This window comes from Agelaius phoeniceus, chromosome 3, assembly GCF_051311805.1.
Source record: "Agelaius phoeniceus isolate bAgePho1 chromosome 3, bAgePho1.hap1, whole genome shotgun sequence".
In the NCBI taxonomy this organism is placed as follows: Eukaryota; Metazoa; Chordata; class Aves; order Passeriformes; family Icteridae; genus Agelaius; species Agelaius phoeniceus.
The window spans coordinates 31,129,432-31,151,749 of record NC_135267.1 but is presented as its reverse complement, the minus strand read 5'-3'; the positions used below and the strand labels follow the sequence as shown (position 1 = coordinate 31,151,749).

The window sequence follows — 22,318 nt, the reverse complement described above, 5'->3', positions numbered from 1 at the left end:
CTGAGTTGAGCCAACTGTAAGCTACAGCTGCACAAGACTGTCAGCAGTGCCCTGGCAGCCAGGAGGGCCCACTGTGTTCTAGAGAGCATCAGGCATAGCTGGGCAAGGGAAGAGATTGTCCCACTCTGTGCTGCTGCAGCCCCATCTCAAATCCTGTGTGCTGTTTTGAGTGCTACAATGTAAGAAATATCCAAAGCAGTCAGAGAGCACCCAAAAGAGACCTACAAAGATGGTGAAGGGCCTTGAGGGGGAGCTGTATGAGGAGGGGCTGAGGGCACTTGGTCTGTTCAGCCTGGAGGAGATTGAGGGAAACCTCACTGCAGCTACAGCTGCCTTTGAGGGGAAGAGGAGGGGCAGACCCTGATCTCTGCTCTGTGGTCACCACTGACGGGAGCCAAGGGAATGGCTCTAAAGCCCAGGGGAGGTTTAGGTTGGATATCAGGGAAATGTTCTTCATCCAGAGGGTGTTTGGGCACTGGAATGGCTCCCCAGGGAAGTGGTCACAGCATCAAGCCTGACAGAGCTCAAGAAGCATTTGGACAACGCTCTTGGGCACATGGTGGGATTCTTGGAGATGGTGCTGTGCAAGGACAGGAACTGGACTCCTATGAGTCTCTATGAGACTTTTTTCCTCTCTTTTCTGGACAGATTTGGGAGAGGGAAGGGGGAAGGCTTCTGCACTTATCACTGCTCAGAGACCAATCTGAGGCCAACACAGGTGTAAAGTTTTAGAAAGTTTAAATCTTACTTCACCCTAAATCTGGATGCAAAGAGCATATGGCTAGAAGTGAAGATTGAGCTATGCCACACATTGGCTTAAGTTAAATGTTTTGGTAAATGATAGTAGCAATATGGAAAAAAGACATCAAAATAGCTGAAAACAGTAAAAATCAAAAAGCAAAACACAAAAAACCCACAACTCATTCTGACTTCAGATTACTGAAGAGAAAAAAATTTGCAAATTTTAAACAGGCAGTTTCACCTAAGAAGAAGCAAACTAAAATGAAGGTCAATATACCAGTATTTAAAAATCAAACCATGAAATTGGCAGGTGTAGTATCACTGAACACAAAAAAAAGTAAACAGATTGGTGCATTAAGTACTATTCGAAAGAAATCTTCGTAAGGTCATATTATATGAACCAAACATAAATTAATTGAATTTCTACATAGCTTTCTTCAAAGAGTAAATATATCACCCTTTGCAGTGATTTCAACATTTGATTATAACAAAATCAAGCAACTTCTGCAGGCATATCTAATATACATATAACAGAAATCAATATTGCACCAAATATCCCATCACAAAAAAGTTCTGGAAGTTCCAATGCAGCTGAATTTTTCTTTTCTTTCTAGAAATATATGGAGTTTTACTTTAAGTCATTAGCCAACCCACAAAAATCCAAACTTCTTGAGAACAGTTTTCAACCTTTTGAACTAAAAACAACTGAAAGCATAAGAAACCACATATTGCCACGACAATGTGTGCTGGCTTTGGCTGGGATGGAGTTAATCTTCTCCACAGTAGCTGGTAGGGGGCTGTGTTTTGGATTTGTGCTGAAAACAGGGCTGATAATACAAGGATGATTTCGTTATTGCTGAGCAGTCTTAAGGTCCTTTCTGTTACCTGCCCCACCTGTGAAGAAGGCTGGAAGCACACCAGGAACTGAGAGGGAACACACCTGGAGCAGCTGACTCAAGGGATATGCCAAACCCTATGTTGACATGCTCAGATATAAAGCTGGGGGAAAGAAGGAGGGGGGAATGCTCAGAGTGATGATGCTGTCCTCCCAAATCACCATTACAGGTAAAAAGGAGCGCTGCTTTTCTGGGGAAGGCTAAACACCTGCCAGCCCATGGGAAGTAGTGAATGAATTCCTTCTTTTGTTTTGCTTGTGTGGATTTTGGTTTGCCTATTAAACTGTCTTTGTCTCGACCAAGTGAGTTTTCTCATTTTTCTGATTCTTTCCCTCATCCCAGTGGCAGGTGAGTATGTGAGCAGCTTTGCTCCGAGGTGACAGATTCCAGACATCTATGTTATAACAAGAGCAAACCTAGTGCTGAGTGGAAGGCATTGCACACTGAATGTTTAAAAAGGCAAAATAACTAAAACAGACACACCTTAATGGCACACACCACCACCTCCACCACTTTTACTTACTAACACAGGTTCATACACCTGCTCCTAAACATTATTACTCCCTAGCATATTTAAACAGTCCCACCTTCCCGTGTGGACTATCCCATCTCAATGCAAAGTACCTAAGAATTGCTTGAACTTCCTAAGAATAAACCAACCCTACACCAACATAATCCATCCCCCAAAAAAACCCCAAAACCCCAAACAGCCACCCACACAAAACACAGAACCCTAAAGACCACATCATGTCAGGCTCTGCTCCCTGTGAGCACGTGCTCCCGTTGCAGACTTTCTAAATGAAGGCCATTGGGTGTATCATTTCTGCTTCTTTCACTACCTTTTTGGCCTTTCTCCTTGATTGCATTTCTCATCCAGGCGTAACAACAAGGTCAGCAACAAAAACTTTTCTTCCCCCCTTCCATAAAAGGTTTCAGTGGCAGAGTCAAATACATTTAGTCTAGTGTAGTTTCTACATTTAATCACAAAAAACCCAGCTATTTGTAATTTAGTCAACTACAATCCAAATAGAATTTACATCTTGATATGCTGTAATAAATCTTTGGTCACATTTGGGGGGAGCAAGATATTTCCCAAAGAAGGAAAAAATAATGTCAGACATCAAACTCCATTTACCATTAATATTTCCCTTATATACATGGAAAATATATGATGAAAGAAAACATACCCACTATAAAAAAAAGGGAGTCTATCTTTTTTCCCAGTAAAACATCAAAGTATTTGCCAAAAATTATGTTGAGTTTGAAAACCAAAAATAAGAAAAGGATTTGAATAATCTCAAGATCTCTAAAAATCAATGCTTCTCTGAAACTAGAAAAAGGGAAGAAATGGTGTGCTTTTCTGCAAAATGAAGATGTTTAATATGTGATATAGCCATTTAAAAAAAACCCCAGCAAAACAAAAAAAAATCCCAAAACTAAGGAATTACAGTCTCATTTCAAGGACCATTATAATTCTCCCCCAAGTCACCTGAGAGATGAAAATAGCACTCCTTGAAGCAATATTCTCTATTTAAAAACACTTGCCACTGATGTCTGTCAAGTGTTCACATGTGCTTTCCAGTTTAATCTCTCCAGTAGGAAGCCTCCTGTTGTCCCACTAGATCATCCCTTGTACAGCACAACTTTTCTAGCACTTTTTACTAGCAATTATATCAATAATGTACACTACACCTGCATCAATACCTGAACTCTACCCTTCAGCAGCTGGAACATCACTCTCTATACAACCCTTTATGAAAGTGTTACTTTGGGGTGGCACAAACTTCCAAGAATGATGACTAAAGCTTTCAGGATGCAATTGTCAATGTTTAACAGCAACAAATTAGGAGTTCAGCTGTCCCAGACAGGACCAATACCTTGTTGATAACACACAGAATGACAGCAGCAGTATCTCTAGCCCTGTCACAAATCACTGGTATATGAGCAAGTAAAAAACAAAAAGCTCCACAAAAAACTAAAAGAAAAAAATGCACTTTCTCAACTACTCCTGTCTCACCCTTTCCTGGCAGAGTGAAGTGCATTTCACTTACCTGCTCTACTGGCTTTTCACCATTTAGATTCTCTTCACTGACAATTAGACATATGACCCACAAGCTGTTGACCATCCCATTTATGGTATTATGGCCCAGTTCCCAACAAAATAAAAAGCTTTGTTGTTCTATTTTAATGCAGACAAAAACCTGTCTTCAGCATTTCAACATGCTCTTACAAAAGGCCAGCAAAATTAACCTTAAAGGAAAGCAGCTAAACCTTCTTTCTCAGCTCTTTTATAGGACACTTGTCCTTTCAAAAATACGTATCATTTCACAACAGAAAGTCAACAGTTTTCATATATGCTATGGGCTGCAGAGGCTGATCAGATGAGGTTTTAAACTCTTCCAGTTTTTTTCATTTCCTTCCCACGGGAGCATGTGACATCCTTGTATTTCTCACTGTATTTTCCCCCCAATCTAAAGTCAAGGCTCCTTAGAGCAGCTGGATAAAACATGAATGATTTCCAACTCTACATAGTAAAGTCAGACACTCAGCACGATCATTTTAGCTTTCTCTGACACGCTACCAAAACAAGCAGTTCTTTATCCGACCTTCAGTTTTAAACAATTTGAGAGCTTTAGAATTCAGTTCTCCCATTCTCAGCTCTAGAGCCATGCATTCATTCACAAGTGCATGAACTCGCTCTTCCTAATTCACTTTCTTCCAGAAAACATCAATTTGTAATTCACAGCCCCAAAGCGTAGAAGCAAAACAGTGACTCCTTCTCCCTTCCTCACAACGAATCTGCATCTAAACCACAGAGAACATTACTGTGTATTTAAACCTCCTTCAAACGATCTCTACTTGCAGTCCGTCAGCAAACAGCTTAGACATTAACTCCAGTGATCAGTTTTACTCTCAAATTGTTATCCTCCCATGGAGTATTCCAGTTTCAGGATGCTGGAACTGTGTGAAAACGCAAAAGCCAAGCACAGGATGCAAGCATTCAGCTCTCGCACAGCTCAGCTCTACTCGACACTCCTTAAGAACGAGATATTACTTATGGAACACCAGTATTTTGATTATTGCGTTCTTCCTGTGCCGTGTCTTATAAAACATTCAGATAAACAGAATAGACTGAAGCTGTGCTTGGATAGCAGAAGGCTTTTATCTTATTCTTTGCAAGCACAGTACCACAGTTATTTCAGAAGTGAGCTAAGTCACTTCAAGCCGAAATAGAGGGTCACTAACAAGTAAGCACGCATGCATGTGCGTACTGAGGAAAAAAGGTGTCTTCTTAAAATACTCTATAATTAAGAAGTAAATTTTATTTACTCTCTCCCCACCCCCGGGCAGGAATACTCGGCAACAGAACCCGCCCCGGCCCCTCCGAGCCGGAGCGGCTGGACAGAGGCCGGGAGGGCTTAGCGCCGGAGTCCCCGCGGCCCCGCACGCCCAGAGCCCCGCCTGTGCGGCGGGCAGGCTCCGCGGAGGCCACTTCTGTCCGCCCGCCTCCCCCGCTGCCGGGCTCGCTCGGCTTCTCACGGCCTTCCCCGGCGGGAACGGCGCCGAGGAGCGGAACCAGCGAGTCCCGCGGCGGCAGCGCGGTGCGCCCGGGCCGAACACACCTCGGCTGAGGGCGGCTGAGGGCAACCGCGCCCGGGGCCCTCACCGCCGCCCCCCGGCTCCCTCCGTCACCAGCCCCGGCGGCAGCACGGCGGGACCGAGCACCCCTCACGGCACAGACTCACCGCTCTTCCTGCTCCCGGCCATGGCCCCACGGCCCCTCCGAGACAGCCCCGCGGCCCCGCGGCGCTCCCCTTCCCGTTGGCCGCCGCGCCTGTCGGTCCCGGCGCCGGGCGCCGCCATTGGCGGGGCTGCGGCAGGGCGTCCCCGCGCCGCGCGTTGGCCCCGCCCCGTCCCGCCTCAGCGGGCGCGATGCCCGCGGGCTCCGGCAGGGGGCGCGCGGCTGCGCAGAGCCGGCGGGGGCGCCCCTGCCGCGCGCGCGGGAGCGAGGGCGAGGGCGCGCGCGGGGCGCGAGGGGCGGGGGGAGCGGCGGGAGCGGCGCGCGGCGGGCGGGCGAGCGAGCGGCGCGCGGCGGCCCCGGCGGGTGAGCGGCGCCGGGGGACGCTGGGCGCGCGCCGCTGCTCCCGCTCCCGGCGTCTCCTTAATCGCGACCCGCCGCAGCCCGCACCCGCCGCGTTAATAATGCACTAGAATGTCAGCGCTGAAAAAGGTAGGGAGGGAGGTAGGGAGGGAGGGGAGGCAAGGGAAGGGGCCGCCGTCGGGGCGGCAGGTGCGCCGGGCTGCTCTCGGGGCGCCTCCGCACAAACCGGGGAGAGAACGGGCGGGTGCCGGTGCCGCGGGTCCGCGCGGGGACCGCACCGTCGGGGACGGGCGCCCGGGCAGCGGGGCGAGGGCGCGCCAGCCGCGCCGTCGGTTGTGGTGTCATCCCCATCACCGGCGCGTCCCGGCGCCGCGCTGGTCCCGGCGCGGTGTCGCCGTGGCGGGGGTCTCGCCTCGGCACAGCCCGGGCAGGACGGCTGCGCGGCGGAGTGCCCGATGCCTGAGCGGGGCGGCCGCGGTCTGGCACCCTCCCGTGTGGCCGGTCTGGTCGGAGGGAGCCTCGGGGAGGGGGATGCTGCGCTCGGAGCCGCAGTGCTGGGGCGATTTAAATTTTGGCAGCGCGTGATTCTGGGGCTGCCCCGCGAGGAGGGGCCGGGCAGCCGGGGCTGGCGGCGCACTGCCGCCTGCTCCGCTCCCCCTTTCCCTTCCCGGCCGCCGGGGAGGGTGCGGGTACGTCGGAGGGGCTGCGCTGCTCCGTCCCTCCGGAGGGACGGCCCGGCCCCCAGGGGCGGTGGGGCGGCAGCCGAGGAGGGGCGGGCGGCAGGTGAGTCCCGCACGTTCCCCGCGCCGGCTCTGCGCGTCTGCCGCGCCCGGGTGCGCAGGGCTCGGCGCGGCCGGAGGGTCCGCGGGCGCGCACCCGGAGCGCGGGGGTGGGTGCACGGCGCATCTGCTGCGCTGCCCTCGGTCCCCGAGGGGCGATCACGGGTGGCTGTCGCCACGCAGAGAGCGGCGTTCGCGGGCGGGTTGGCTGAGCGCCTCCGCGGTCCTGTGAAACACCGTCTGCCGGAGAAATAAAATAATTACCCAGTGTCATAATGAGAGCGCAGCGCGCCCCGGCCCGCCTCGCCTCCCGGAGCGGAGCCGGCGAACCGCCCGGCGTCCGCCACCGTCGGGGCGGGCGGCCCCCCGGCCCGAGCCGACCTGCGGCTGTGGGGCCGGTACGGATCGGTCCGGGGCACGGGAGTGGGGAGACCCTTCCAGCCGGCGGGAGCTGCAGAAAAGGGACTTTCTTTTACCGCCCCGCTTTCTGTCGCCTTCGTAACCTAATTCCTGCCGCTGCTGGTGTCCCAGTTCTAACAGCGGTGCCGGTGCCGTACAGCTTGGCGTTTAGCCATAAATCCATTTATAAGTGCTCCGGCCTCAACTTCCCTCAAACTTAAAGGGTTCTTATTTACGGCGACAAGCTACTGCTTGTTTCCAATTCTGCTTCGTTACGGCACATTCTTACACAGGCTTAATGTGCCTTGGGAGCAGGTGATGCTTGAATCTCTTCCAGATTAAAGCCCTGAGAATGGGACCAAGCGCTCCCGGCACTTTAGGTGGTGTGAGCCCAAGATCGCGACTGTGAAAGCAAGTGCCCTTCTTAGCGCTGGAGTGTTTTGTAACTATTTCTCTCTGCTTCGCAGTAGCAACACAAGCGGAGCACCAACAAAATTTGAAACACAGGATGCCTCCAGCCATTTAGGTAGTAGATGACTGCAAGCGGGCATCCTGCGAGGAGCAATGGTCACCTCAATGTGACCGAGGGCAGATGATGGAGAAGGCTCATGCGGAGTCTTAGTAACTGAATGCTTTCTACTGTGGGATGTGTCAAGGGGGCATACTGATGGTACTGGAAAAAGCAGCTTGGGGGTAGACCAGAGGATGAATGGTAATATTTTATAATGCACGTGTATTCGAGGCATCAGCCATTCACATCTCAGATTTGTTGCATTTCCACCTTCATGTTTTATCTGGAAAACAGGTAAAATAGGAAGAGTTGTAGTTTTATACTTCTGTGCTTTCAGCAATATAGCAATACTTTCAAGTAATTTCCAGATGGTTTGCATAAAACCCTTTATTTCAGAACTGCAAGTAAAATTAAACTACATTTAATTTTACTGTGTGCAGCTATTTTTACATTGCTAAGCTGATCATGTAATTTATGTTTCAGAGGTTCTTCCCCCCATCATTTTGCATGCTTTTCAAAATGTGTGTTATGCAGTTAAAATGGACTCAGACAATGTTTAATAGTTTTATGAATTACAATGTTATACATTGGAGATTTAATTCTGAGTGCTCGAGGCAGACCCTGTGTGATCTGCCATAATATTCTCAAGTTAAAGAATGCATTTATTATACCAGTGTTCAGTAACACATGAACTAAAATCTAGGATTGTCAAATAAATTTGTTGATTTTATTTTATTTTTTTTAGCTTTTAATTTTAGTACTGTAAAGTGCTATTTGCATTTAGTTAGTCATATATCTAGTTTGCACTAGAATGGTACAGGGCATACCTCTAATAACGTTTTAGAATTTCCAGTCCCTCTGAAATGAGTTTAAATTCCTGGTGCAAATTGAAATTACACTTAGAATGAAGTCATAAGTGCTTTAAGCAAGCATTTAACAATCAGCAAACATAGACTGCTCTTGACAGAGGTGTTGAGGAGAATGTGTTTTGTCTGTGTAACACATAAAATCACAGTGAAATCCAAGACTTGCTGAATCAATGGTAATAACCACAATGACTTAATGGGATTGGGATTTCACATTTGTGTATGGCAGGATCCCACAAATATTAATAGCGATACTGTTGGCAATGCCAAGCTGTTGAAACAAAAAGTTACCAAAGCAAGACAAAAATTTCAAGATCCATTGTGGCAAACTAAAAGTTATATTCTATATTCTTAATTCAATAATAATTGGTACATGTGATATAAGAAACATATCCCTGAATAGAGGGATTCATACCTGATCCTGAAGAAAGCTTGCATGTCCAGTATCTATTGTGTCTGAACATCAAGCAGTATTCTGCCCAGAGGGTGCCCTCTGCAAGTTCCCCTGGACATTGCCTGTCCTGGTTCACTTATCATGTCACAGTTATGGCAGGGTTTTTTGACAGCAGATGTTCTAATAGGAAATATTTGTAGATGCAGTCTGGATGACTGAATTTGAGCTTGATTGTGAGCTTTGCCTGGCTAAATTGTGGACTTCGGAGTAATTATTGACATGGTTTTTTTGAGCCGTAACAAGGATGGTGAAATGTTATTTTACACCTGCTTTGGCAAGAACTTTTTTTTCCTGTTTGTAATTACACATTGTCAAAGCAATTTCCTTGCATAACTACAATAATCCTATGAGAAGTTTTAGTAATAAAAAGAACATAACCCCTCAAATAACCTGCTGATTTTTTATGAGGTGTACCACTGGGGGTCCTTTGAATCTGCATCAGTCAAACAAAAACAGCTGTTTTGGTTCTACTCCATGAACAAGACAAGTCTTATTTGCTGCTTCACTTAATCAGTACAGTGAATTTGTTTATATCTAACCATGCATGGTGAATGAGAGGACCAGTAATGCAGAAAGTCAGTGTTAGCCCATCTATTGTGATTGCATTTAAGGAAGACTTTCAGTTCTTAGAAATGTATTACATGGGCCAAAATATCCCATTGAATTGAAAATGTTCTGTTTGCTAAATGGATAGTTTTGTTTGAATAGCTACAGGAAAAAAATACACATATTAGTTCAGTTTGCCTTGCAAAAATTCATAGTCATCCACGAACCATATGGCTTTCTTACCTCTAGTAGAGAAATAGCTCTCAGCATGGCAGATACAGTATGTCAACAGCTATGATCAAATATAAGTAGAAGTGGGCATGGATGAATCAGAATCTCTTTAAAGTAGACTTTTTGGAGAACACAACTTCCCATATTTCAGTCCATATATATCTCCATTATAGAACTATATTTCCCAGAACAGATTATAGTTCATCATAACTACTTTCTGTTGGAGAGGCTGAAATGATTCATTACAGTAAAATAAGTACTCTTCCCATGATATTTATTTAGAAAATGTCAAGTAGCAGTTTATTCATTTAGTACAAGCTCAGTTGTGATGAGAGGATGGAAATCACTGCAGTTAGATTTCTCAATCAGTGTTTCCATGCATGCATATATATTTGGTCTCACTTTGCTTTTATCTGTTTCTCACTGTACTCTCTTAAATACTTCTTTTGTGCATAAAATTTACCTATCTTCCATGCATTTTCATTCCATATTTGTCACATTTCTCTGTCCTTGCCAGTTTTGAAAATGAGCAGCAAATAACTTCCAAAATGGCATTGGCCTTAATCCCTCTAAACTTTTTGTGGCTTCATAAGCATATATTCCTATGATATAAAAAGACTTTCTCTCTATTTTTGATAGTAAAGGTATCATACACCAGCAGTTAGCAGAAATACATGAGGTATACCATAGATGAAGGCTTTTATCTCACAAGGGGAATCAGTGTCTGTTATCTTCAGGAGATGCTGCAACCACTGTGTGTAGATAAATTGATAGTAGTAGAACATCTCAAAAAATATGATCAAATGCATAAATCCAACAAGACAAAAATCAGTAATTTAGAGATTTAGACTTTGCACAAATAATAGAAAGAGCTTAAGTATACTTTAGAGCTTTCTGTCTTATCTATAGCTCCCCATCTTGGGTCCTTCACAGCTTCTCCTTCTCCATGCAAAATTCTTCCACTGGTCTCAATTTTGCATCTTCCATCTTAAATACTCTCTTTCAAAAGTAAATTTGTTATGTCAGAAGAAAGAAGAGCATCTTAATGTTGTCAGATTGACCTGATTTCATTTTGAACACAAAAGTTCTTGCATTTCAAAGTTTATTCTAGAAAATGTAAAGGTTAAATCTTGATAATGACATTGAAAGCAGTTAGGAAAGCATAAAACTAAGACACAGATTTAGGGGGAAATTGAACACCACTCTAGTGTAGTGGTCAATTAAGGTGTCTTTGGTATGTATTTCATCTTGGAAGCTGAAAGGCTGCTTGGGCAGTGTTCAGCCTCTGGCATGCTGCCTTTCAGAGGAAACAACTTCTCTGCATTGTCCTGGAGAGGCAGCAGGTCAGTATTGAGAAAAACAATTCAAAACTATTTTTATTATCTTTCCCCTTTAATTTATTACTGTCTTTTCAGGAATCCCTAAGGTGTGGTGAGGATGCAGATTAATTGTTTAGGCTTGTCTGGAATCTACTTTCCCTTAGTATGAATTTTTTTTTAAAAATACTGATTCTTCATGAAATTTATTTTATGCATTGGAGGTCAACTGAATAAGTTTCCTGTAATTCTTTGCTTCTTGATGGTATGGCTTGTATTGTGAAACTTTTAAATGCCTTAATAATGTTATGCAAATTACATATCATAAAATATCATCAAAGTCTCCAGCAATCCTCCTAGTTTTGCAACTGAAGAAGCTGGTGACTTTTCACAGAAAACAGACATAATATTAATGATGAGGATAACCAAGTTACCCTTAAAGGAAACTTTTCCCAAACCATTTCACTCTCATGTGGTGGCTTTTAGAGCTCGTGCAGCTGCAGGAATGCAGAAGTATCTATTGTATTATTCTGTGCTTTTCTGGCAATGAGGAGTAGAATGAACTTCTCAGCTTTCATGCCTGCCTTCTAGTTTCACAAGTAGCCTATAAAAATAACACTGAACAAATAGCTTCACTCACCACAAGTGGGAGGTTACTTTTTAACCTCTTTTTTTCCCCTGAATAGCAGAGAGTAGTGAAAGAATCTCAAGTAGTTACTACACCTTTTATTTCTTATACTCTAAAATTAGGGGAGCAAGGAAAAAAACCCAGAGGATCTTCCACATTCTTGTTGATTTATGGATTAATAAGTCATTGGGATATAAAGCTACAGAGCATAAACACTCTTATTCTCTTGAATTTGTCCAAGCAGAGTCCAAGAAAGATAAAAGACAACAGCTTTGTCTCATTCATGCAGAGTGAAATTCTTTCCAAAGATCATCAGTATAAGGCCACCTTTAGCCTCTGTGCAACAGCAGATTTTACTTAAATGAACAAATATATTCTTTAGTTTTAGAATTTGATAACAATTATCTTCCCTGATGAGCAGAAAGGAGGACAATACTTGGTTTTATTCCTTTGATTCACTTCTATTGATATTGCAGCATTTCAAAACCTGCATAGTTGAAGCTACAAGAAAAATCTTTTTTAATGCTACAAAAGGAAATGGAAAAGTATGTCCAAATGTCTTGAAAAAACTATGTATCTGTCCCAATTCTTAAGCAGACTTCCTCATGATAACACAATGCAGAGGAAATAACATGTAGACTTAATAATTTGGTTTTTTTTTTTAATTGGGCTATGAAGACCATCATAGCCAGAAGATGCTGAGTGTCAGTGAGGAGTATTGATATCCTCCCATGGGCTCCCATCAGTAAGAATGACACAAGCTTCACCTTCCCTCTGGAGGAGAGCTCAGGCCACTCTGATGTTCCCAGCCCTTTCTGGCAGCAGGACATGAAACTGATCTTGTCTTTGATGGCAACTTGTGGCTTTATTATCTAGCATCTGGCCTGGTTTTGGGCTATTTTGGGATTATCTTTACCTTATCTTTTACTTAAAGGTAAGGAATTGAAAAAATATGTTTTTAAGTGTTCCTGTTATGCATTGTATACATGATAAATTTATTTCTATTTCAGTCTGAGATTTTGATCTCATTCATTTGAGAGTCTGTTTACAAATGCTGTCACTTAGGAGTAGCTACTGTAGCTTATATTCATACCACAAAAGTCCAAAATTAGTTTTCAGAGCTAGATAAACTACTGGGTTTAAGAGAATAGCTTCAATATATAATAGATGCATTAAAAAAAAAACAAAACAAAGTAGTGTAAATGATTTTTTTCGTAGTAACTTAACAGAAATTTAAATACACTCTTTTCCTTTCTGGGATTCAAATAAAACTGGAATGCTCTTTCCTTCCCCTCAAGTTTTAGTAGACTGAGAAATCAAAATGTTACATGTAGCTTAGGCATGGCTCCTTAATAACAGTTTACTGAAAATCCAGTTTACTACAATTTGTAGATCAGAGTAATTTTGTCACAAGGTCCTGTGGTTTACAGCATTATGTGCAGAAAAGGCTGCAGTACATATAAGAATGCAGCATTACTTTTGTTGCCAGTCCTGAAATGCATTGGATTCTTAGTGTCTCCCATTTCAATATATGTCAGCTCTTACTCATTATGGAAGGGGTGATTATAGCAAGTGAGGTGTTTCGAATAAATTACTTTTTATGAAGTTGAAAAGGGATGCAATTAGTTATGATATCATGTACTTTTATAATAATATAGAGGGTAACTAATTTGATAACAGTTTTCCTAAGTGATAATTTATAATGTACTCCTCAAAAATCTTAACATGACATTTCTAAGGGAGAAATTGTTCCTATGATACTTTTCAGTCTCATCTCCTTTAGTAATATGATGCATTCTTATATTGCATTGACCTTTCTCACAAAAATTTGAGTTACCTACACTGCAAGGTTTCAGTTGCAACAAGATTTAGAAAGTTATATATTACTTTATGAATTCAAAGGCACACAGTGACATTTGAAAGTAAGGAAATAGAGGACCAAATGATTAAAACGGATCTAAATAGTAAATTAAATATTTTGAAGTTGTTCTTTTTCTTTCGAAATTAAGAACTGATAGATTAATTTTGGATGTTTCCCAGAGTTTTTCTCTTCCCCCCATTAATGTTTCTCTACAGCTAAAATAATTTGTCAAAGGTGACAGAAATCAGTGGAAATATTCTTATGTTCACCAGTAAAATGCCTCATATAGTAGTGTGTGTTCGGTCCTGATGTAATTTATAGTGCAGGTAATGGTTTTTTATGTTGTTTCATTTTGAATTATCTTTTTTTACATGTATGTATTTTTCCTCGTTAATTATTGTATTTCAAAATACTTTTTACATTTTATGGTGCTTTTTGTACCATACAATGTAAATGTCTCATCTGATAAATTATTATTTTTATCATGTACTGTGCTTACGATTTAGAGCAGTGTGGAAATCTCTCCACTACTTTTAGTTGTGGATAAGTTATGCAACTTACTTTGCTAACCAGTGTCATGTTTCTGATCAATTCCCTGGGATTTTTCTGTTTCTTTTTACTTTCCAAAATAGTCATGAATTTCTGTTCTAAAAACGATTCAGAAAAGCAAAATACAAAGCTGAGAAGCTCAGTGTATGCTAGGCTGTAGAATAATGCTTTGATCAATAAAATGGAAAAGTTTCTCCTATATAAGCATATCACATTCAGATGGCATTCTCTTTCAGGAGCTTTCCTGGCATGTTTGTGAGTAATCTTCTTTTTAGTTGCGCTCCTGGGTAATGTAATACATTTTTATTTTCATTTTTTAAAGAAAGATACAAATGTGTTTTCTGAACTTCATTTAATAGAATATTTTCTCTGCATTTATTAATTTCTTTAAATTACCCTCCATTGTTTTAAAAACTTTGTGGTATACTTCCTAATTAGATGGAATTTTGTTTAAAATGTGCTGACAAATGTCCGTTTGTTACTTCAACATGGACACTGAAGCTTAGCAAAGTAGTGTGATACCTGAGAATCACAAGAATGTGTAAAGCCTTTCATTTTGATTACAGCCTGGAAATGAAATCTAACACTTTGCTTCAGTGCTAGAACAATCAGTGCTCTAGGTGCAGCTTGTTGACATTTGTGTTTTCCTGCACTTCATGTTGCAGTCTGTGAGCTGGAGGGTGAGCAGACACAGGAGCAAGCCCAGGTTAGTGTTGAAAAAAGGGAGAGTATCACGGAGGGGTTTAGGGATGCATGTGGTACTGCTTGGCAGCAGAAGAAAAGAAGACAAATGATCAAGAATATAGATTAAAGACTCAGAATGTAACACTGGAGAGATCCTCATAGTGCAATACAGGGTATGACTGTTTTGTTTGCCTTGTTCTGCTTATATGTAAGGGGCAGGAACAAACTTCATAACAACCCTTTCCTGAGGTATCACACACATTTAGGAACTGCATCATGCAAGATTGATAGACTTTAATGTTTTCATGAGTATAAGAAAAAATTGCATGGACTATAGGTAAACAGACATCAGTATTGCATAATGTATCTTGATATACAAAAATTTATAGAAAAGGCTCAGCTGATATGAGGTAGCTGCCAGGATACATTTGGATTGTTTTTTACTTGGAAAACAGATTGCCCATAAAAGAGGGTAACTTATATTAAAAAAAACAACCCAACAAAACCCAAGAAGACATTTACTGAAAGAAAACATTATTCTGCTATTAACTTTAGTTGCATAATGTTACATAATGATGAATAAAATTTGTCTCTCTTTTTTAACATATTTCATGGGGCTGATCCAAGTTACCCTAAAGAAATATCTTACTTATTATTATCACTAAAATTTGCCATGAAAGTTGTGCTTCTCTTGACCAATGGAACAAACTTTTCCTGTGTTTCTGAGTTTAAAGCACAAGGAGCAAAGTATTCTTGGCAGCCAGGCTGTTCCCATGTGAATTCTCTTCTGAAAGACATTGATGTGATCATTAGTTGTCTTTATTTTTTCAGAGCAAAACATAAAATCCTCCAGCCTTGTCATCTCTTCATAAATATGTCCAGCTCTTGTAATCACTACCACTGCTGAAATCTCACCTGAAAGATTTGCAAGAAGTTCTGAAATAAAGAGCATTGTATGTGCATGCAAGATGTCCCCTTTATGAAGGAATGATAGATACACTGAAATACTGTTCCAAAAAACCTTACTGATGCATTTTCTTACAAACTGTATCCATGAAAATTTACACTAACTGTCCAGTACTTCTGTTTCTTTGGCTGTAGCTATTAATCATGTAGTTTCACCTAGAGGATTTTCTGATATTCTTTTTGATAGATTTTTTTCATGTATTGTTTTAACACAAATCTGTTTCAATCTATATGCCATAAACCTTTTAGAAAAATTCACTGTATATATAAGCAACAAATTGTGATTATACCCAAGCATTTATATATGTTCCACAAAGGAGAGTGGAGAAAGAGGGAAGATTGAAGACCAAACAGTAAATTTTCAACATCTTTAGCGTCCTTAGATTGGAATTTTAAGATTAACTGAAATATTCCCACTGGAAAAAAAAAGTGATTAAAAGTATAACAAATAAAAGTGGAAAGCTGGAAGATAACATAGAATTAATGATATTGTGCAATAGCAAAGTAGTATTCATATAGTCATTATGAAAATGAAACGAGAAATAATTTCACTTTTTTTCCATGTGGAGGCAGTTAATTGTTCATAAATACATGAAAAAACTCATGAACTGAAAGATGAAAATGGAGTTGAACTGATTCCTGTAAAAAATGAAATACGATGTAAGGTCATTTAGTGGTTATGTATAAATTTTTTTTTTCCCCACTTGTGACTTGAAATTTTTATTTAGAGATTAACGAAAATAATTTCCTGGAATGTTGCCTGTTGTCACCAGGAAACTACGTCTTTCAGAATTTCCTTGATATTAGCTTTTTTGTTGTTGTTGTTGTTGTTGTTTGGGCTTTTTTGGTTTTTTCTTCACAACGGGCAACTTGGAAATTTCAGCTGGTGTTGAAGTGATGTATATTTGGGAATTCATGTAGAAGTATCTTCCATGTCTGTTTGTGGCTGAACCTGGGTCTTCATTAAGTTTCTTGATGCAGTAAAAAAGGCTGGCTGAAACCTCCTGTTCCCAATTGTGGTTTGGTCACTATGGATATTGCAGGCTTTCTCTTGCACAGTCGCAATTTGCTTTACCTGTGCTTGATTCCATGGTGTTTGAGTGTGTTGGGGGATGAGGAGAGCACAGTGTCCTCATTTTTGACAGGAGGCAGCATTTGGATAGCTCTGGCTTACACCTGGGGCTAAATCCAGCTGGGCTCCCTTTAGTGCCCAGCATCACTTTAGGTGCTGTAGCATCTCCAAGATTCCTGTGCAGCCCTGGCTGAATCCAGGCCAGGGGCACCTGGCACTGCCCAGGGAGCACCAGCTCCCCAAGGTGGCCCTTCCCTGCCACTGGTGAGGAGCTCAGGGCCATGTTAGGGACTATAGATAGTCACACTTCTGCCCTTCAGCCATGGCTCCAGAAGAGTCCCTTGTAATCCATGTGCTGTATCTGCCAACAGATACAAGTCTGCCCACCTCAGGTAACTCAAACTTTCCATAATAATACCAGGTACCTGTTTGTAAATAACTAAATCCTGCCCAAGACCTGGGTTGCCATTGCACCAAGGAGAGCTCTTTAAGTGGCAGTACCTGGCTGTAACCATCGACTTTGATGAAAAAACGTCAGTGGTGAGGCAAATTTAAAACTAATGGATCCTAGAGATTTAGATGCATTTGTGGTTTTTATTTTATATAATAAATGAGCACATATAAAGTGCTCTTCAGATATACTTGGAGAGCACTGTGCTGGCTATGTGCAAATTTGAGCTGTCAGTTGCTCAGACTTCAGTTTATTTGTATTTAGCTTTCACAAATTAGCCTACTTCCCAGTGAAAACCAGCCATCTGAAGTACCTGAAATGTTTTAATTCAGTCATTTGAGTTAGATGTGAACAAGGAAGGTTTTGCCTCTGAACTCAGACCCAGTTTTTAGGTGCCAGCTGGCAAAGGCATCCCTAAGCACACACCTTGCTGTGAGCAGGATTTTGGAGTTTAGCATCGTATTTGGGCTGTGTCATACTTCATTTGTTTTCACTGTAATCTTCCACAGAAAAGGTGACTTCTATATATTAACTCTCTGAGCAAAATTTTGATGAGCACAGGCATTTTCAAGTCATAAAGATCAAAAACTGCCTACGAGAAAAGCTGTATTTTTGGCTTCTCTATGTTGTTTATGAACAAATAATCCATGCTCCTATTTTTTCTTCTAATGTGAAACTCGGGAAAAAACATTTTCTTAACTGTTGTTGCTTCTGTCAGAAAGGTAGCCAGATACCCCAAAACACTGAGCTGGGATATGTGCTGATGGATGAAGAGAGATCATCACAAAGTTATTCTGCCCAAACTGTGCAGTGCCCTTTGTTTGATAGCCTCCCCTTCCATTGATGATCACTGATGGTGCCAGGTGTCTGAGACCAGAATAACACTGCATGGAATGCCACAGTGGCTCTGTTGATGAATGTGCCATTTTTGGGGCTGGTGGCCAACTGTAAGTGGGGAAGTCCATTCTTCTATGGTGTCAGTGTGTTTTCCATCTCTGAACTTTCTCCAAGCTGCTCCAGTCACTGGCATGATGAGAATTACTGGAGTACTTTGGGCCATTCCTCTTCTGGCATCAGAGAACCATGAAGGAGGGGCCTGGGAGAGAAGTGGCACCTGGAAATCTCTGCCTTCTCCATCCAAGATGATGCCTTCAGGCCATACTGAAGCAGGGCAGCATATTGCATTTTGCTGCCAAACCACAAGTACCAGCTCTAAAGCTCACCCTGCCACTGGAACACTGACCTTTCTTCTGGGTGCAGTGTTTGGGAAGAGCACAGTCAGCAATCCTCTCTGCTGATCTCCAGTACAGACCAAGAAGGGGGACAGATTTAGTGTTTATCCTGTACAGGGCTGCATGTGCTTTTCCATCATTTTTAGAAATTTCCTTTGAAAGAGCTGACAATGCGTGATCTATTTTAAATAGTGCTTCAGAAGATGAAATTATTTTTGGTCTAAGTGAAATCAATAAGACTTTTAAATATAAGATATTGTTTTAATAAGCAAAAAAATATCCAGTGACCCTCAGTATTTATTGCATGTCTTAGGCTGGCTATGACAACCTTTATTAGCTAATTAATAGCTCTATTTTGTAGAGTAGTTTACTGAAACCAGAAAAACCTCACTCTGAAGTCTTTCAAAGGCATGAGTAGTAATGGGTGCAGGTGTGGTGTTGTCTTTCAGGCTTCCCTTTCTCCTAGGATACCTTTTCCTCTAAATCCTGGACCTTGTTCTCCCTGTCTTCCTTGTGTGCATCAGGAAATCTTCCAAGTCCTGGTCTGTGTAGCCCATCCCTAAGTCAGGCATTGGTAAAATCTCAGTTTGCATCTTCCTTGCCTGCACTGCTACAAACTCCTTGTCCTAGTGCTACATGGTTGAGCTCTGCACATGCTGGGCTGTGTAAAGCAATGCTCCTGCCTTGCTTATGGAGATCACCATTCCTCTGCCCCTGCACTCAGTCAAAGGTCTCAGAATGGACTGGGTTTCCCAAACAGGGAAGCATTTTAAAGTTCTTTATAAAAATTAATGTAGCTCTCCCATGCTAGCTTTTCCCCACTAATGCTCTCTTTTTACTGTCTCCTTGCCTACCACTATAATTGTAATGTTAGTACTTTCATTTGTTATGTTGAATATTTTCTGAAATAAATAAGAACATTGCTTGATTTGTGGATAATGCTGGTCCCTTATGTATAGTACTGGGAAATGTTGCCTAGCAAATTCTGTGACTCTTGATGAAATATATTAGTTTCTTCTCATAATTTACATCCATTATTTCTCACAGTATTTGATGTATTTTATGTGCTTTTGTGATGCTGACTTTAAAGGAAAGTGAAATGATGGTCAAGCAGACTTACAGATTCAGTTCTTTCCTTGAGACTTTGTTGCTGGGTATGAGGTTAATCTGATTAAATGCATCTTGTAGCTCCTCATTGGGACAGTCACTAGTGGTTATTGGAACTTCTTGGTTCCCTTGGTGTGGAGAGTGGAGTAGGATGGGCAGCCCTCTGTGGAGATGTACCTTGCCCTAAGGCAGGTTAGCTGCATCACACCTGGAAAGTGCTGCTTGTGTCAGCACCAGAGCTTGGGATGACTGGCTCAGAGGTGGATTCCTATCATAAAGGATGTGTATGAAAGTATGGTGAGTTTTGTCAGGAAAATCTACAGATAGTCTTTTTCTTCATACATTTAGGGAGAATTTTGCCATACTATTAAACAGGTCTTGAAAGAATGAATCTCATTATTGTAGTTTTTTACTGGTGCTAAAAATGGTTTTAAAATAAGCATAAATACCTCAGAAAGAATTGATTTCTCATTAATTTGAGGTTGCAATTGAATCAGCTGTTCTCATGCCCTGGATTCTGCAGAAAGCTAAAAATTGTGTCCTAACACTGCATGAACTTTGAGTTGCATGCCCTATCTCATGGACACTTTTTTTTTCTTTTAGTTTTCATAGCAGAAAAAGTCTGGTTTAGTGCCGTTGCTTACAGGAGCAGGGCTGGGGTACCTGCCTTCTCTCACTCTCTCTCTCTCTTTCTGTCATCCTATCAGTAAGTAAATTTTTGTCAGATCTCCTGAGATGCTTGATGATTCTATTCCTTGCTCAGCAACAGGAGGTTAAGACATAGAAAAAGGCTGTTTTGGAGTCTATTTGAAACATGCCAATAATAGCAATTATTGGTAATGAATCTATTCCTTATAAGTACATGACATGCTCTTCCTCTCTTGTGATAGAAGCTTTAAATGTTAGTAGCCAGGAAGTGCCAACATTTTGATTGCTGCCTGTAGTTAAATACATAAAAATATCAGAGGCATAAAATATTTTGGCATAAAAAAAAGCAAATGGGTTGAGAAATAGGGCATATAAGGGAGAGGCAGAAATGCCTGCTTGGAATACTTGATATTGCCTTTCCTTCAACTATTGCTAAGAGAAGTTTAGCAGTCACATAAGAAATGTGTTTGTGTTCCCTCACCAGCTATGTTTGAACTGAGGACTTGGATCTCTAAGTTGGTCCTTGTAACAAGATTTTTCATGTCTAGATAGTCATGGTGCTTGTTTTAAAATGCTAAAAGTGGAAAGTTCTACAGTGGCATGGAAATGCCGACTCCATCCATGGTGTTCTTGGAATGGGTGTGTTCTGCATTTTCTGGTTGATATACTGTCAGTTTTTGAAGTGGCAGCTCTGTACTGTGCTACCTTTAGCTTATCTTAGAGTTAAAATAACACAACAAATTAGGAGTAACAAAATAATCTTTTTGAAGAACAATTCTTGTGCACTTCATTGCAGCTGAACTTATTTTGGCTTTTTTTTTAATTGAATCTGCTGCTGACCATTAGAATGTTAAACAGAAAATTGCCATTGAAACTGAATGTTTAATCAAAAGTTATACTCCCATAACTCTGCTAGCATAAAAGAGGTAAATTGTCAGTATACATAATGCACATCATTATACACATATCCATTCTCTTTTTTTCAGTGGCAGATATATTTGACAAATGTCAGTGTTTAAAAAATAATTTGAACTAAATGAAACTGTTATTGTTGGGATTTAAAAGCTTGTAAAACTGTTTTACAAGCAGCTCTGTTTGCTGCACACACACCTATTTTTAGAAGCAGTCATAGAGTTTCTTTCTAACTGAATCAATGTTAGAGGATTTCAACTGAGAAAGCTGGTAATGATTCAGGGTAAGACTTCAGTTTATTTATATGTAAGAGTGAAAAATATGCATAAAAATATTTAAAAGTATTAAATTCTAAAATTTAATACTTTTAATACCTGAAAAGGTCTTAATAGATATTGGCATTGCTCCATATGAAACTTCTGTAAGCCATCCTAGTCCTAGTGAGTTCAGCATCCTAAATAGGCATATATTCATGCATTAAAGAAACAGCCTCTCTGTTGCCCTGTAAGCATGAAATCAAACAGGTTTTTGTGGTTCTTTATTCCAAAGACTTTACAATGGATCCCTAAATACTTTTATTATTAGAAATTTAGCATAGTTTTGTTCCTCCAAAGAGCCTGTATGCTTTCTGTTTGACTCACATAGGTAGGTTACACCTTTTGTGTCCAACTGACTTCTACGCTGTTTTCTGTTGCATTTGATTATTGAATAGTTAGCTTACTCTAGCTCTGCAGGGCACTAAGGAAAAGGAAGATAACTGTTCAATACAGATATATCCCTCCAATTCTCATCACCACTCTTGTTATTAGTTGTTTTAAGGCTGTATAGACATGTTATACATTCACATTATTCTATCAATAAAATAAGAGAAATAATTAGTTTATAAATTACCTAAACATAGATATGGTACACATCTATCATAATATCTAAATCATATTTAAGCATAGATAAATAATACTTTGTAGGAAAAATGACCATAAACCTTTTTCTTCTGTACAATGGTAGTCTGTGTGCACTGTCACCATTCAGGCAGTGTATTCTTTCATTAAAATGTTTCACTGCATTTTTATGATGTTTGTATGCAATGCATGTTCCTGTTTTCAACCAAGCTATAAAACACCACTGCCAGCTGGGGTTGTGAGCACCACTCTTTGCTTCCATCACACTTCTTTTCACATCTCTGCAAGCTTAAAGGGTTACTTTTAAAAATTGCATTCTTTATGACCTATTGCTCTAATCAGCTCTACAATCTAGCTACCAATTCTTAGGGTAGCATTTATGTCAGAATCTACAGATGATACTCAATTTGGGATTAAGATATCTGAATGTAGCTTTCTGCCTCAATCAGATATCAGATGCCTTTTCAA

General features: G+C 41.3%; 2 protein-coding genes across 10 annotated transcripts in view; one reads left to right on the top strand and one right to left on the bottom strand.

Annotated features, from left to right (window-relative positions):
• Nucleotides 1–5,541, bottom strand: part of ERICH1 (glutamate rich 1) — a 66,779-nt gene extending 61,238 nt beyond the window's left edge. Inside the window, exon 1 of one of the 2 annotated variants that reach the window (XM_054629989.2) lies at nt 5,384–5,541. In XM_054629989.2, the coding sequence (XP_054485964.2) occupies nt 5,384–5,501 (118 nt within the window). In that variant the 5' untranslated portion in view covers nt 5,502–5,541. The remainder of the gene's footprint in view (nt 1–5,383) is intronic. The other variant, XM_077175011.1, reaches the window with a different exon arrangement.
• A 163-nt stretch (nt 5,542–5,704) lies between these two features.
• Nucleotides 5,705–22,318, top strand: part of DLGAP2 (DLG associated protein 2) — a 458,493-nt gene continuing 441,879 nt past the window's right edge. For 5 of the 8 annotated variants that reach the window (XM_077174995.1, XM_077174994.1, XM_077174996.1 and 2 more), the window contains exon 1: nt 5,705–5,868. In XM_077174995.1, coding sequence (XP_077031110.1) covers nt 5,851–5,868 — 18 coding nt within the window. In that variant the 5' untranslated portion in view covers nt 5,705–5,850. The remainder of the gene's footprint in view (nt 5,869–22,318) is intronic. The other 3 variants (XM_077174997.1, XM_077175010.1, XM_077174999.1) reach the window with 2 other exon arrangements.